This window comes from Mustela nigripes, chromosome 3 (genome assembly GCF_022355385.1).
Source record: "Mustela nigripes isolate SB6536 chromosome 3, MUSNIG.SB6536, whole genome shotgun sequence".
Classification (NCBI taxonomy): Eukaryota; Metazoa; Chordata; class Mammalia; order Carnivora; family Mustelidae; genus Mustela; species Mustela nigripes.
In genome coordinates, this window is record NC_081559.1 from 37,574,698 (window position 1) to 37,587,765 (window position 13,068).

Sequence of the window (13,068 nt, forward strand, 5' to 3'; positions counted from 1 at the left end):
AGAAAAGAGGAAGATGAACAGAGATATCAGAATCAAAAGGCAGTGGCGTCACAAATGGAGGATGGGGTCGCCGCTGGAATGGCTCACAGTGGAGTGGTCAGAGCTCTGAGTGTGAAGCCAAGGTGAGAAGCCCAGGAAATGGAGGTCAGCAACCAGGGGCTAACTAGGCACGAGCCAGGAATCCCATCAAGAATCCTGTTTTGGTCAGCTCTGATCAGAGTGATGTGTGAAGGGACTAAAGTGCATCTGGTTAATTCTAACTACTACACACGGATCAAGTATAAAAGGGAGGCTATAGTGTGAGTTCCTAAATTAAAAAGAAAAAGCCTTGGTGGGAGAAGACAGGACTCTTTCTCGGCATGAGAGTTATGGCAACTAAGAAAAAAGAACTGGAGAAATTACTCCAGAAATGGGAAAAAAGGACTCTTAACTGTGGGACGAAAAAGAATCACAGAGAGCCTGGTTCCAAGACTTGACAGGAAACCCTGGCTGCTCCAGAGAAGACAGACTAGCAGGTACGGCAGCGACCGTGTGACGGTTCCGCACCACAGACACTGCTCCCACGCGCCTCAGCTCCAGCATTCCCGTTATTGGCAAAAGCTCGATGCGGTCTACCTTTACATATTAGGGGGGAGAAACTTACTTTTTTCCTATCCAATCTAGGTGCAACTCTGCTATCTTGAGAATCAGACTGATTGATTTCTGGGTTGGTATCAAGTAATCTTTGCATTGCTCGGTCCCGATCAAATGCAGTTACATAAAAAAGCATTTGCCGGGTATCAAATGGGAAGAAAAATGGGCTGTAAAAAGATGAGACACAGATTATCTGAATTAGAATCACAAACCATACAAACCACTACATTAGAAACAAATTGTTACTATGGTACAGAGGAAGAATTTTAAGAGAACCAATAAAAACAGTCTTGGCAAAACTAATTTGGAAGAATTTTCATAACTCTTGTATGAAATTTCTAAGGGATCAATAATGCATTAAAAGTACCTTTTGCTGTGAAATATGAAATTCAACTATTAAAAATCCTATACTTTAAATCAGGTCTATTCAAGATTATCTTTAATCTACCCTAAGACTTTTAGGAAGTCTGACTTGACCAGCAAAACCCTGTTTTTAAAATACGATCACTGCTTCATGACACTGTCAAACCATCCCCACACCACATATACACAAATAATAATAATGGCATTACTAGCTCATGGTCTTCCTCCAGCTCTAGCACTTCTAAGTCACTCAAACCTACCAAACAGCCATGCTGATTTCCAGAGAGGATCCCTACAGGGACACAGGTCCTACTGCTGCCTCTTGATTTAGGATTTTGGAAGTTCTTGACACAGAGCTGCTAAAAACACTTCCTGTGGTGATGCCAATGTTCAACGTCTGTTCTAATACAGGTAGCCACATAAGGATGTGGCTGATGTGACTAAAATCTAATTTCTAATTTACTTTTCATTGAGCTAAATGTAAACAGATGTATGTGGCTACTGACTACTGTACTGATGGGGGGTACAGTTCTATGGTCTCTGAGAATGTTAAGTCTAAATGCAAACAGGCTCAGAAAATCAACCAACTATATACCTTTGGAGTCCAACTTTACGAAGACAGAGGATTTTAAATCTCTTTAAATATCCTTGCATACTTTACTGTGTCATATATTTAGACACATACTGTCACAAGTAGACCTTGTATTCACCCCAGCTAGAGGACAGGCAGTGACACTAAATATTAAGCAAGCTGTGATCAAATATGATGTTACTTAAACACATTTAAGTAGGTCCAGTGAAGACTGTTTTTGTGACAAAATATATTAATACCCATGCAACAATAACACACTCCCGAGACATCATTTCAGAAATGATCATCTTACCAGGTTTTTCCGAGTTCAGTCAGCCATGCTGGGATGTTTCCTGTCATGATTACTAATGGATCCTGAAGCTGCCGATTTGCCTTTGCTGTCAACTTACTGTTAATGAATTCACTAGTTGGAATAATCTCCTTGCACATTGCGTTCTGTAAAATGTTGAAAATAAATAAATAAATAAAGTTAGTCTGCATGTAGTAAAACATTAGGGTGCTATCCACTAACTCTTTATCTTCAAAAATATATGCAGAGGGCCTGGATTTCACCTGGTTCCCAACATACGATATACAGCTCCTCACTCAAGTGTCTCAACCTAAATGACAACTTCTACAATGCAGATCTCAAATACCACAACCTCTACAAGCTGCTAGTACTGATCCGATCATTGAGGTGGCAGCTAATGTTTTGTGTGAGGCCAATTCTGTCATTCTTCTCTATTATCAACTTGGACAAATGAACTTTTGCTTAAATGTAGAATGATGGAATTTTTCTATCAGTTCTATGAATAAGTAAATAAATAAATAAATTCACAATCGTTCTTCATGTTGTAGCCTAACTTAATAAAGTTACAGCCAGGAAGAACACTCATCCAGTAATGTAGGCCAGCCACAGAAAGTGCAGGAGAAACTCCCATTGGTGAGTATGTTATATCTCACTGGGCTATGATCCCTCTACATTGAACAGAATCCTTATGGCTGTCTCTAGTACAACAAAAACTCATCAACTACTAGACAGAAAAAGCCATCAACCATGGGTAACATGTCACGCACTACACACGATGGGAAACTCCATAAGCAGGCCACATTACTCACATCGTACAAGTAATACCAGTATCGACTGATGGCATGTAAAACTCTTAAAAGAAGAATCACATCTAATGATGGGTCTTCAAAAGTTATATTTTCAGGTGGCGCGGATATGAGGTAAACTTCTAAAGGATTTGATACCGATGGGCACACTCCATCTAGAGGGCAAAAGATCAAAGGTAAGGTTTGACCCAAGTTAGAAAGGCTGTGCCAGTGGAGCCAGTGTCCTCTTATCCCCCGAAAATAGTAAGCACAAGCTGTGAAGATCTACTGTTTGGCATCCTATCAGAGTACTAATGCTTCAACATTTTTCCCTTTATCTTACACATACATCATACAAGCTTATGAAAATTTTGCTTTCCTCCCATATCCCAATAAACTGTAAAGGAGAAAAACGGACTCATTTCCCATTTCTTCTTTTCAACAGAAGAAACAACTAACAATAAAACGGCCACAGAGAATAATAAAGACAATGTTTAAATTTAAGTTTAGTTTTATACATGGATTTTTAAATTTTTATAACCACCTTAAAATGACCATGTAAAACAGACAAATATTCCCAATTGTAAATCTGATAGAAGATTTGGCTATTTAATCTGAGGCCAAGGATAGGACAGACAGAGTTTCCAAGGGGATCTACGATTCTTAGATTTCACTGAGTAATAGCTTGGGCATGGGGCAGGGGCTCAAACTGTTGCCATTTACTTTTACCAAACAAAGGAATTAAAAATTACCACACTATTGCTATCATAAAAGAAAGGGCAATTTTTAATACCAAAAACACAGACACAAAAAAACCTCAAACCCCCCTCCCACACACACACACAAAAAAACCCAAAAAAACCCAGAACTTAAGTTTTCTGAAAAGAAAACAAAACACTGTTATAATGCCCTTATTTCTGAGGACAAAAAAAAAAAAATCCAATAGCTGACACCATTTTGTTTGGAACTCCTGGATAGAGATGGTCTCCAAGAAGGACCCTGAGCCAAATGTTAAAGCACAGCTACCCTCACAGAAATGGGGGGCGGGGGGTGGGTGAGCATACGGAGACTGGAAGCTTGATAGCTTCCATGCTACAAAACAAAAGAGATCAACTGGGGGCGCTACTCCATTCTGCAGTCATTACACTACCTGGCAGAACTTCTCATTCCTTCTGTAATTGTTAGATTATAACAAATGACCAAAATGGAGGGCCTGCCTGACCACCATCAGTCTCTTCTTTAGTAAATGTGTTCTACTAACGAAATTTGTTTTAACCTTCATGAAAACATAAATTTGTCATGAGAACAGTAGGAGTTCTTCCCAATTTTCTTCCAAAATTTAATTTTGCAGGTACTTAATTTTTCATTTGTGGTACATTCACTTTTTCTGTATCATATCTAAGGGTTTCACTGCTAGATATAAATCATTCCTTTAAAACTTCCACAACAAGAAACCTACTGCCCCGTGGCAATTTGTTTTCCCCTCCCATGGACCAACTTACCATGCCATAACTCATCGTGCTTTTTTGCATTTCTAGGTGATGTTTTTGTTGGAGCTGTTTGGGCTCTTCCTCTTTTACCACCAACACAATCTTTATTACTTTCTTCATCCTCTCTCACGGGTTTGTACCTAAATTGATTGGAGAGTATGTAAACTAAATGTCAATTTTAAAAATACAAACTCTTCAAAAAAAAAAAAAAAAAAAAATACAAACTCTTCTACAGGAACTGAAGTGTGACCCAGAGACACCACAGTTACCAGAACTCTGACATCTATCCTGTTTCTCCCTACTTATGGGTTTGGAGAATTCCCCAGGCACTGTTTCAGGAAACCACCACAAAGAGTGCACTGGCCCAGGAGAGGCCACCTGAGGAACGCCAGGGTTGGTTCAGAGAACAATAGCTCTCTGTAGTTTTGTGGGGTTTTTTAAGTGGAGCCCACTATGTGGCTTGAATTCACAACCCTGAGATCAAGACCTGAGCAGAGATTGAGAGTCGGCTGCTTAACCGACTGAACCACCCAGGTGCCCTGAAGATTGGTTCTCTTTAAATCTAAGTAGAAGACATTCACAAACAATGCAGAAAGCTGCATCCAAATGCCTCTAAGGGCTCAGAGATGCCAAGCTTATTACCTAAAGGAATGTCATCTTCCAAAGAGGTTTTTGTCTTCTTTAAAGACTTGAAATGAATCTAAAAAGTTGACATATACTGTGATTATTGCCCATGAGTACGTTTTCCAGGAGACTTAAGGAAGGCAAATACAAACGTACACATGTATGCACATGCATGCATTCACGTACACACAGATAAAATATGTAAAGCGGCTTTTAATAATAAAATGTAGGACTTGGGCCCCCTCTCCTTATGTAAGCCAGTCATTACTATGAATTCCAAAACACAGGAACGACATATGGAAGTTGATGACAAAGCAAAAAAAAAAGTCAGTTTTGGACTTGCCATATTGTATGAGTCTTTGTCCAAATGCCGGCTCTCCCCAGAGGGTTGCTCTCGTCGTCCGTGGACTCCCGCTCATCCTCGGCCTGGATACTGAACTGCCGGACTGCCTGATACACGGTCATGTTATACGGCAGCAAATGCTCTCCAATGTAGAACTGTAGCCTGTGCCTTACATTGCCAGAATTTAAGAACTGAGCGGCCTGAATGAAGCAAAGAAAACCCACTTAAGCTCCAGGCCCTGAACCGCGTGTGCATGACAACACAGTGAGAATAGCACCTTACCAGAGACTCGTCTATTTCCTCGTCAGAGCCATCATCATCACTGTCTTCATCATCTTCTCTTACTCTTCCATACCCTGAAGACCCAAGAAGGCCGTTAAACTCCTAAGCAATTGTCCGTGGCAAAGAAAAGCCCACGCATACTGGTTAAATGAACATACTCTTAGAACATACTCTTAACACTGTGACCTATGAAGCAGAAGCAGCTAAGAAAATTGTCACCTACAGAGCATCATTTCTACTGCATTATGTTCCAACACGATAAATGAACTCATCACTGAAGTCAGCCATCAACCCCTCGGAAGTGTATTATACTTCCACAGTCTATGTAAAAATGAATGATTAGAACACAAGTTCCCAATGCTAGGTTTTAACAGAAGCAGCCCTAAGCAGGGAAATCGTTCCCACATCTCCTAACAGTCCCAGCCCAATGTACGCACAAACACAAAACACACATCCAGGGAAAGTACCTCTAACTACAAGGTATCTCTCGATAGCTTGTACCAAAGCCAGGGGATCGATCTTGACTGGCCCGCCTTTCCACTGCTTCACGTTTGCACAGTCTGGATGTCTTTGTAACTGGCATTTTAACTGATGTGTGTTGAAAAATTTTAAAGCCTGTGATCCTCTGTTGAGAGAAAAGCTCAAGATAATTTGTGAAAAAAAGTTATTCTATTATTTTCAAAATCAACATAATACAAACAAAAGACAATACAAACTTCATTTTCTTAAGACACAAAATAAGCACGCACTTACCAGCTATGTCAAGTCAAGCCAGCAATTCAAGTTACTTAGTGAAAGTTATTATAAAGTAAGAAATCAAAGACGGTGTGTATGCATGCATATGAAAACATTAAATTATCATTTTATCTCTATCATACCGGAAACCGATGTGAGCAGAAATCCTCACCACTGAGATTTAACTATTTCTCTAGACTAGAAATTCCTCAACCATTTGAGCCTGCTCACTTCTGCAGTATTTTGCCGCAGCCTAACGAAATTCTATGGCTTTTAAAACAAAGGAAAAAGCCCTCTTTTTTGCTTTCAAACAGTTCTAAAATTACTTTAAAAACTAACCTTTAAAATTTACTTTGCTACAGTCTTTTGAACGAAGCAGTTTGATAGCTACACCAGTCTAACCCAGTAATGATATTTAATTGCTCACTTCTGGAAAGGGCTGACAATAGTGAGACACAGACAGGCTTAAAATGCAGTTTATCTGTAAGATTCCATAAGGCATGCAAATAAAAGTATGGGAAAGAATATTCCATTAGACAGGAGATACACACACGTACGTACACACAAACACACACACACATTTACACACATATATGTAAACATACATTTTTAAAAATACAAATCTAGGTAAAAATAAAGAACTGTAATTTTCTCAGGCACAGATGAAAATGCCCCCATATTCCGTAAAATTTTCCAGGACAGGATAATGATCAAAACTGAATACTACATTCTATAATAATATTCAAAGCCAGAAAAAAACCCTAGCCCACACGGATCCCTTCATCTGTCCAATAATGCATCGTTTTAATTCAATAAAAAATTTAAATGTTTTCAAAACACATCAGACTGTATTTTAAAACTAAACTAGTTTCTTATTTTGTAGGCTTCTAATCATAATATTCCAGAAACCTTGTAACAACCTGAAAATACCATAATGAACTTTTACAGTGAATTCTTTCTATAGCATTTCATGAGTCCAGCAAAACTACTGTATTATGGAAAAAGCAGAAGTTTTAATGAAAACAAGAAAACTTCAAAATATACACTTATCTGCTGAAACCCATCAAAGGTATAACCACTTATATCACATTATTGCACAGAATGCAAATATTTTATTATCCCTATCTACAAATTCACAGACAGAAGCCGTATATATTAAAGTCTATCAATTTAAGGAACACTAAGCCTATTATAGCTCACCAACACAATCAATGGGTTATGTATTTCCAAAACATGTTAAAAACACATGGGGCGATTTTAAAGATAAAAAGTGTTTTTCTTCAGTCATTATAGTCAAATGGTCTTAGAGCAGATGAAGATGTTACCAGACCTCTTGGCACTTAACCTCAACAAAATGAAGCACAGAGTCCAATGGCAAGGGTACACCCAGGCACTGATCCTTACCTGCCTCCTGTCCCATTTCCACTGGGGAAGTCATGTACTTTCACTGGAAATTGCTCCATCTGGCTGAGGCAGTTGTTCATCTTGTGAACTAATGCCAACAAAGGTGCATTACCCACTGGTTCTACTCTTCCAATGGGCTCTTCTCCAGGAAGCTAAAGTTATAAATAAACCAACAGGTTAAGCGAGGCCTCTTGAAAATGGAACACTCCTCAACAAGAAAATTTAACGGTCAGTTTTACAGAAGAGAACCATTCCTCTATTCTCTTTTGATTTGGTTGGAATGATTATTTGCATCTAAATTATTTCAAAGAGACTCTTTTTTTGTACAGGTCCACAATCCCTTATTCTTAATTCCTAAGTCCAAAAAGGCTAGAAAACACAACTTACTGGCAAAGAGATCTGACTCAGACATGAGGCCCTTTGCAGTCTTTATTTACCTGAACTGAGCAGGAATATCCATATGCTTTCCTGCAAAAATATTCAACGTTCATGGAGCGCTATTTAGAATCCACTGGGAACCAGGCAATATATACGTACCGTACTGTAGAACTTCTGAAACCCATTCAGCTGCATGGAGATTACAGACCTGTACTTAATCTTAAGCATGGTATAAAACTACATCCAGTACTGCTACACATCTAATGCATCTCAAACAAATAACAAGTCTGCATTACGAGCCCAAGTTAAAACAATACAGGAAGTACTCAAATGTTTCACCAACATACAGGAATACAGGAAGTGCTCAAATGTTTCACCAACACATAGAATTACCCTTAGTCCTACTACACAGATGATCCAGAGGATGACTTCTCTCAAGCAGTTTTGCAGTAAGTAGAATGATGTTAAGTCACTAGTGTCCAAGAATGGTTACATTCTTGCTCTTACTGAGGCTGAAGGAAGTGCAGCCTCTCTGAGCCTTCTCAGAGGTTTGGTAATCCAGATTATATTAATGGTGATTGCGTACACTCCAATAAAATTGTTAATACTGTACTTTATATGCAAAATGGAAACGTATATACATCCTCTCTCATGTCTATAGCTATTTTACCATATTTCCCTATATGTATATATATTGACAACATGTTTAAAAACAAATATTGAGAATAAAATATATTCACAAGAGACTATTAATGGCTGGTTTTACCAAAACAAAGACTCAAGATACAGTGGCCATAGAAAATATAGCACGTATGCCATTAAATCACAATTATGTTGCTTTACTAGTATATTTGATATATAAAAGACCAAGAAATCCAAATCTAAAACTGTATCAGAAGCCAGAGACTTGACCTCAATATCTTGACCAGCACCTAAAGGATATTACTAAGGTGAAAATACACCCATCAGTGACCAGTGATTCCTACAGGATGACAGAGAATCATCAGCATCAGGAGATAACTTACTGGTGAAGAAAAGAATACATGAAGGAATCTCTTTAATCTGATCTCTCTGCTCACAGTATCCTTTTCACTTTTAGATGTCAAATAAAGCAACAGCTGCTTCACGAATCCACTGTGTTGGATTTCAAACGATGAAACATCAGACTCTGAGACTATGCTACGGATTTCTACAAGGCACTCAGCTCCACCATCCACCTGGAAGAGTTGGGAACAGTATTTTTATAATGATATACTGACTTATCTGTACTGATTATTTATATTGACTTAAACTAAATGCACAGTGCACATTTCCCCCAAAAGGAATTGAATACATACTCGACATTTTTAAAAAAGAAGGTGGGGGGAGTGATGCATTCTTGGTAGAACCTTGGAAACTATGATCTTACACACAAAGTCAGAAATGTTAGGGTTTCATGGAAGAAAACCAGCATCCATACTACTAGCATAAAAAAGGAAAGTCTTGCATTCAGCCAATGTTGAATAAAGAAATAAAGAAATAATAATAAAAGAAATCACGAGACTAAATAAATAAATAAATGAGACATAGAATTGAGAATACAAACTAAGGGATAAAGAGCTAGAATACCACAATGATAAGATAAAACAAGAATATAAAGTATGGCCTTAAATTAATACATTTAAAACCTGGATGAAATGGACAATTCTTGACTACTCGAAATACTCAAAGTACACTAAAAATGTAAACAGGCTAAGAATCAGATGAAATATAAAAGGCTTATTATTATTATCCAAGTACTATCAGATCCATGTGAGGGATAGTCACATTTAAGGGGTTAAGGAGGGTCCCCCATTAATTCTAATACCCACAGTTGAGATGTACCTATGGGACATTTCTCTCAAGTTTCTTTTTTTGTCAAGAAATATTAATGTGACAGATTGGGTGGCTCAATCAGCTAAGCCTCTGACTCTTGATCTGGACTCATACCATGATCTCAGGTTCGTGAGAATGGGTTCCCTGTCGGGCTCCACGCTCAGAGCAGAGTCTACTTGAGATCTGCTGGCCCTCTGGCCCTGCCCCCCCCCAACTCATATGCATGTGCTCTCTAAATGAATCTTTAAAAAAAGGAAGGGGGATGAGAAGAGAAGAAAGTCAAAGATGAGATTCCTAGTATAGTTAATGATAAAATAATGAAGGACAAAAGTCAATGGACAAGTTACAGCTAAGTCAGTGCTAAAGGTACATGTCTGGCGAAAAAGGTGATCTAAGACAACAAAATTCATGGAAAGTCAGAGTCATCAAGGAAAGGACAGAAAGACAGAAGAGATGCTGGAAAAGATGACGAAGGACCAACACGGTGCGGCCCATGTGATACCTGGAGGTTGAGTTGTTCAGTTGCAGCACAAAGTCTCTGAAGGACATTCAGCGCAGGGTTGCTTCCATCCATGTTCTCAGAACTGAAATAACGCTCTACAAATTTATGCGCCTGTTCCTTAATCCAACCTTTAATTTTTTCTCTGCAAGAAGGAAAAAAAAAGGTATTAATTTCAGTCTCCGTGTATAGAAAGGATTTCAATTATAACTCCACATCAAAGGCAAATAGCTGCTACACTTAAAACTATTTTCCACCTATGCTTCTAAAATTCAGATGAATCAAATTGTCATTTTCTTTCTTTCCACCCACCCTCAAGATTGATCATTTATTTATTTATTTGACAGAAAGAGAAACCACAAGTAGGCAGAGGCAGGCAGAGAGAGAAGGAGAAGCAGGATCCCCATTGAGCACAGAACCTGATGCGGGGCTCGATCCCAGGACCCCGGGACCATGACCTGAGCCGAAGGCAGAGGCTTAACCCTCTGAGCCACCAAGGCACCCCTAAGTGTCATTTTCAAAATGGGCTAAGGTATAGTAGAGAAATGCTCATGTACTTAAACTATAATTCAGATCATTACATGAAGAATATACAAAAAGTTCTAACTTCTTGGGAACTCTACCCCTAAGTGTTGGCCTGAAAGCAACTCTACATGGCTGCTTCATTAGGTACAGACATACCTGCTTTGTCCTTTATCCTGTTCCTTGGAGAACTAAACTGAAGAACTACAGGCCAGGAACCTGCACCTGTGCTATTAGCTGAGATGTGGCTATTTAAATTACAAATTCTGATGGCTTTAGATATACATTTGCTTATTTTCTTAGTAACCAAAATTGGGAAAGCAACCAAACAAATTCACCCCCGCCGCAAAGCCTATCTCTTAACCCAGTTGCATTTGATTTTTAAAAATTTCTTCTTTGCAGAGGAAGTAATTCTTGTTGGTGTTACAACCAGAGACCAAAAAACTAAATAAAACAACACAGAAGGGCTGAAAAAAAATTTTTTTTCAAAGCCACACACTGAAAAGATAAAAAATTTAAAAAAAACAAACAAACAAAACAAAAACAGCCAAAGACTGGTATGTGAAAAAGTTTAGCTGATACAATTCTAAATAGCTTAGAACAAACAAGCCTCCACTCTAGGGTCCTTAAGTTCCACTGTGAAGGGTAGAGGAAAGAAGGGTATCATAGAAGGGGGAGTCTGTGTGCGCGCATACAAAATATGTCAGCTTTCCCTTCCCTAGAACAAAACTAAAGAACAGGTTCCATGTTTGGTTTTGAACATATGTTAACTCCCAACCAGAAATGTTCAAATGGTTTTTAAGTGTGACTGAATTTAGGAAAAAGCCAGAGTTCAAAAACTAAGAAATCTTCTCCATTCTTGAGCAATGCCATTTCTGAGCATAAATTGAAAGGCTCTGTTTCATCTCCACATAGTAAATGTGCTGACTGCAAGAATGTAGTGTTTCACTAATCTCAGAACAAAAGTAATACAGAATTCCCCCACTTCACCTATTATTGGATATGGTGTCCTTTGAGGCGGCCCTGGCAAGACCACTAACTCCCGCAGTTCGTGCTGGTTCAATGTTGTTGCTGTTGGACTGTGCGCTTAACCTTCCCCACGTTTTTGGGTTCAAGCTTGCCAGGAAAGACGACTTAGGTGACTGAGTAGTGGTAGGGCTTTTAGCTATAAAAAGAAGCGGTAATGAGAGTTAAGTCATCTCAGCATACTGATGAAAAACCAACCGAATTTTAACATTCCTGTTTATAATACTAGATGAATTTACTGAAACAACTGTTCAGGAAACCCAGGTGTGCTTAAAAGCTGTCAAGTACATGCCTCTCACTGCTACTGTCCTTCCCTCTGTAGCCCACCACATTACCAAAGCAATTACCTTGATTGTCTACTTTGTCATCATCTCTTGGAGGTGAATACTTTGGCCTTCTTGGCCCTCGTTTTGGCAGTCGTTTTCTCTTTAGAACATCACTTAATCGACTATCACATGGGAAAACATGGGATAAGTTTAGCAATTACCACGCTTTATTATCATCGCTCATTGAAAAGCAAGCTAAAATGGCAGAAACAAGGAGTTGTGAAATATTGCCACAAAAGGGTATTCTTCATTTTATGATTACTTATTTAATGCAGACTCTGCACTAGCCGTGTTTAGAGGTCTAGAAACACAAAAAATGATTAATCCAGAAAGAGAGCTTATTTGACTACACTGAACTACTAAAAAAAGTAAAACCAAATAGAGTATCTGATTAATTCCGTGTTAAAACTCTTACTATAAAATTTTGTACACATACAGAAAAATACAAAGAACAAATTTAGGATGCAAAGAAGCAATATTAAAAAGAACTGTGCTATCAAACTAGAAAAAGAATGTTAAATCTGATTATCATATTTCTTTCCTAAGTTAAATGACAAGAATAAGATATATACAACAGGACTCTGAGTGTTAAAGATACTTTCCTGATACTACCCAAGGTACTTTCATGGTATGTAATATAGTAACATCCTAAATGAATGCATTTATAAATAGTTTACTGATTTTTTTTTAACTCAGAATTACCTATAAACAAATCTATTAAGTCATAGTGCGAATAACCTGTTTTGAATTAGAATACCTGAAACAGAACATACACAGACTTTGTCTTATTTTTAATACTCTTAACAACAGTAGAAGTAGTTTGAAATATCAATAGATTCTCAGAATAACAAAAGTACTTAATATGGAAAAAATGTTCGGGCTCCTGAGTGGGGCAGTAGTTGAGTGTCCGACTCTTGGTTTAG

The 13,068-nt window shown here is 38.2% G+C and overlaps 1 protein-coding gene across 17 annotated transcripts in view; it reads right to left on the minus strand.

Moving 5' to 3' along the window:
• TRIP12 (thyroid hormone receptor interactor 12) overlaps positions 1 to 13,068 on the minus strand; it is a 145,997-nt gene that overhangs the window by 18,146 nt on the left and 114,783 nt on the right. For 12 of the 17 annotated variants that reach the window (XM_059393660.1, XM_059393661.1, XM_059393673.1 and 9 more), the window contains 12 exons: positions 12,167 to 12,267; positions 11,784 to 11,958; positions 10,275 to 10,416; positions 8,944 to 9,135; positions 7,541 to 7,692; positions 5,869 to 6,041; positions 5,402 to 5,475; positions 5,120 to 5,319; positions 4,165 to 4,292; positions 2,687 to 2,838; positions 1,881 to 2,023; positions 644 to 800 (listed from right to left, as the gene is read on the minus strand). In XM_059393660.1, coding sequence (XP_059249643.1) covers positions 644 to 800; positions 1,881 to 2,023; positions 2,687 to 2,838; positions 4,165 to 4,292; positions 5,120 to 5,319; positions 5,402 to 5,475; positions 5,869 to 6,041; positions 7,541 to 7,692; positions 8,944 to 9,135; positions 10,275 to 10,416; positions 11,784 to 11,958; positions 12,167 to 12,267 — 1,789 coding nt within the window. The remainder of the gene's footprint in view (positions 1 to 643; positions 801 to 1,880; positions 2,024 to 2,686; positions 2,839 to 4,164; positions 4,293 to 5,119; positions 5,320 to 5,401; positions 5,476 to 5,868; positions 6,042 to 7,540; positions 7,693 to 8,943; positions 9,136 to 10,274; positions 10,417 to 11,783; positions 11,959 to 12,166; positions 12,268 to 13,068) is intronic. The other 5 variants (XM_059393672.1, XM_059393671.1, XM_059393668.1 and 2 more) reach the window with 1 other exon arrangement.